This window comes from Mus pahari, chromosome 19 (assembly GCF_900095145.1).
Source record: "Mus pahari chromosome 19, PAHARI_EIJ_v1.1, whole genome shotgun sequence".
NCBI lineage: Eukaryota > Metazoa > Chordata > Mammalia > Rodentia > Muridae > Mus > Mus pahari.
This window is the reverse complement of record NC_034608.1, coordinates 87,318,162-87,321,957: the sequence shown is the minus strand read 5'-3', so window position 1 is coordinate 87,321,957 and position 3,796 is coordinate 87,318,162. Positions and strand designations below refer to the sequence as shown.

General features: G+C 50.8%; 1 protein-coding gene across 4 annotated transcripts in view; it reads right to left on the bottom strand.

Moving 5' to 3' along the window:
• Positions 1-3,796, bottom strand: part of Nwd1 (NACHT and WD repeat domain containing 1) — a 66,945-nt gene that overhangs the window by 51,804 nt on the left and 11,345 nt on the right. For 3 of the 4 annotated variants that reach the window (XM_021219510.2, XM_029532294.1, XM_029532295.1), the window contains exons 3-4: positions 3,006-3,122; positions 357-654 (exon numbers count right to left, since the gene is read on the bottom strand). In XM_021219510.2, coding sequence (XP_021075169.1) covers positions 357-654; positions 3,006-3,122 — 415 coding nt within the window. Of the gene's footprint in view, positions 1-356; positions 655-2,991; positions 3,123-3,796 lie in introns of those variants that run through there. The other variant, XM_029532296.1, reaches the window with a different exon arrangement.

Below are 3,796 nucleotides of genomic sequence, written 5' to 3'. Positions count from 1 at the left end.
AAGGAAAGGAAAGGAAAGGAAAGGAAAGGAAAGGAAAGGAAAGGAAAGGAAAGGAAAGGAAAGGAAAGGAAAGGAAAGGAAAGGAAAGGAAATGTACTGCATTCCTGAACAGTTTCAGCCTCAGGCAAACTTAAATGGCGGTCACCCTGGGAGACAGGAGGGCAGAGCCAGGGGTCAAGAAGAGGGTCCTAGAGACTAACATTGGCCAAGATTATGCAGTCTCTTGAGAGCCAAGCAGGGTTAACATTCACTGAGATGATACACTTCACTTGCATTTGAGATCACGGGGGTGGGGAGGACATGTTGGCTTGGGTGTCCTGTGTTCCATGGGCCTCTGGAGGTTCCCTGGGTCTCACCTGATCGATGATAGCACATCCATTGCTCCTGACTGATGAGGCCTAGCCTCCAGGCCTCCTGGGCTCCACCTCTCAGGACAGAGGTTAGGGTGGCCTCCTCGGGCCCTGGGACCACCAGTGAGCCTGAAGGCTGCAAGACGTAGGTTGGAGGAATGGTGTTGTCGTCTCTCTGGAAATGTCTGGTCACCAGCTCCAGATCTCGAGGCCTGGAGGTCAGCTGAGCTCTTAGTGCCTCCCACTCCTTTTCCTCAATCCTTCGGGGAACCGGGCAGGGGCCGTACAGGTCACCCAGGAGGGCCTGGGAGGGAGGGAGACAGAGACAGGCATGGGTTCAAATCCCACCTGACACTTAACTCTGGGACTGTAAAGGAAGCACACTGAAGGGACACCAACTTGGTGTTCATGGTCCCCTGATGGTGTGACTATTGCACAAAGAAGCTGGTGTGGAGAAAACCCCCACACTCAGGGTGGAGGCTGAGGCGGGAGGTGTGGGAGTTCTAGGCCAATGTAGACAGCAAAGGAAGGCTGTCTCAGACGAATGGGGAGCCTGCAACAGCTACAAGATGGAGGAGGGGGGAAGGGGAGTAGTGACGAGGGGTACAGGGAGGAAAGGAGAGAAGATGGAGGAGGAAGAACACATAGGATGGGAGGAGAGGGGAGAGAAACACCCACAAGTAGTAGTTCACACAGGGCAGGGTGTGATTGCCTGCACATACTGCTGTGCGTCCAAGTGTGTCTGTGCACATGTGGAGGGGTTCACGTGCACACGCACATGTACATGTGAAGGAAACAAGTGAGTTTCCACTGTTTCGAGTCAGGCCTCTCATGTTGCCCAGGCTAGCCCCTGCCTCAGCCTTCTGAGCAGCTGAGCAGAAAAGCCCAGGCCACCAATCCTGGGTCCCTTTGGCCTCACAGGAACAAGATAGCCAAAGGAAGGCCTTCCAGCCTCACAGGGGAAGTTTGGGGCAAAAGCCACAGAGCAAGAGCTCATTCATTTGGGTTAGTGTGGTGGGAGCTAGAGAGGTGTTGGGAGCCATCACCAGGAGTTCTTGATACTGGAGCCCAGAGAGGCCCAGCCTCTAAAGGAGCCTGGGGAGTCTGGGGCCTGCTAATGAGATATTTACCACAGAACCTTCTCTCCAGGGCACCCGTGTGGGTCTGATTTTCATGGAAAGTTCCCCTAACAATAGTGGCAGTGACAGACAAGCTCTGGGGGCAGAGAGGGCAGTGCTGGAGGGAGAGTCAGTAGAGGCAGCTGTGCAGCCACAGGTCTAGAGGTTTCCAGACTGGTAGCATGGACATTCTAGAAATTTTGGTGAATTCTAGTCTATGCTATCAATACTCACCATGATCAAGACAATATGAATAGAGCTGCACAGGAGCTGTCTGTGTCCATGAGTGGGCATACTCACATAAATGCAGTGCCCACAGAGGCCAGAATAGGGCATAGATACCCAAGAGCTGGAGTTAATGGACACTTGTGCGCAGCCAGACTGGGAAATGGGAAATGAGCTGGGGTCCTCTGCAAGAACAGCACAGACTCTTTTTTTTTTTTTTTTTTTTTGGTTTTTCGAGACAGGGTTTCTCTGTTTAGCCTTGGCTGTCCTGGAACTCACTTTGTAGACCAGGCTGGCCTCGNAACTCACTTTGTAGACCAGGCTGGCCTCGAACTCAGAAATCCGCCTGCCTCTGCCTCCCGAGTGCTGGGATTAAAGGCGTGCGCCACCACGCCCGGCTTCAGCACAGACTCTTAACTGCTGAGTCTGGGGTATTTTCATTTGTTTTGTTTTGTTTCAAAGCAGGGTCTCACTATGTAGCCCTGTATGTCTGGAACTCACACTGTAGACCAGGCTGGCCTCAAACTCACAGAGATCCTTGTCCCCTGCCTCCCAAGTGCTGGGACTAAGGATGAGTGCCATCACTACCCAGCTTTTATTTTTTAAATATTTATTTATTTTATTTATGTGAGTACACTATCACTCTCTTCACTGAAAGAGGGTATGGGGTGGTTGTGGGCCACCATGTGGGTGCTGGGATTTGAACTCAGGGCCTCTAGAAGAGCAGTCGGTGCTCTTAACCACTGAGTCATCTCACCAGCCCACTGCCCAGCTTGATGTGTGTGTGTGTGTGTGTTTTAATTTTCACTTTTGAGACAGGGTCTAGAACTTGGTAGCCAAGGAAAACCTTAAACTCCTGATCTTTCTGCCCCTACCCCCTGAGTGCTGGAATCACAGGCCTACTCTTTCACCAGCTCGGGGATTATTTTGGTGACAGAGTGACTTTCAGGTGTGTGTATGCGTGGACTCCCTGTTCCAGACCAGCAGAAACATGGAGACAAAGAAAACAAACTCCCAAGAATATCGGTTTCTACTTTCTCTAGTGTTTCCCAGAACCCCCCAAATTTCACAGATGTAAAGTGGACCAGAAAGATTCCCTCCCAAGTCAGCCTTGGGCTCTCCAGGTCACTTACTGCTGCAGTTGATTACTAATGCCTGGCCCTACTTCTGACACAAATAGGAGTACTGTTACAGTCATGGCCAGTCTTTGAGGATTGGGATGCTAGCTCTTTTGTTTGGTTTGCTGTCAGGGACCACATTCTGGTGATGGAAAAAAGAATAAGGACGACTCCACCTACCCTGACACACTCACCACAAAAGCTGGTCCTATGGATGTTTTCTGACAGCGCTCCAGCTCTTCTAAGCAGAGTTCCGTGGTCAGGTAGTCAGTGGCCTGCGTATTCGGAATACCCCACCTCAGATCAACCACCTGGGAATCAGAAGGATGAGGTTTCTGATGAGTGATTTTTGGTTTTCAATTTGGTTTTCATTTGACTGAAGAATAGTATCTTCAGATCAGTTGTGCACCATCTCTCCTCTAAGGAGACTCTAGCTGAGACGGATTTGAAGGTAGGGATGTGGGTGTTAGGTTGCTCACATCTCCAGTAAGGGGCTGAGAGCAAGGGCTGTGGCACACAACCCTTAGATGCCATTTTGTACCAAAATAAAAGAACAGAAGTAGCCCCTGTATCCCAGCACTCGGGAATGAGTTTGAGGCCAGCCTGGTCTACAGAGCAAGTTTCAGGACAGCCAGAGCTACTCTAAATAAATAAATTCAATCCAGCCTGGTCTACAGAGTGAGTTCCAGGACAGCCAGGGATACACAGAGAAACCCTGTCTTGAAAAACCAAAGGAAAAATTTTTCAAAAAAGAAAAAAGATGGACCCAGACTAAGGAGCCTTCTTTGGGCATCTCCCAGGACCCCCAGTGGTCTCTCCCAGGACTCCCACTGGTCTCTGTCTCAGGCCACAGTCATGAACTGCAAGGAAAGTCCCCTGGGGTCCTGATGCTGAGACAAGAGGGAGGATTTTGAGTTCAAGGCCCATCTGTCTCAAGGGAAAAGGAAAGAGAAGAAGAGGGGCGGGAGGGAGGAAGGGAGGGAGG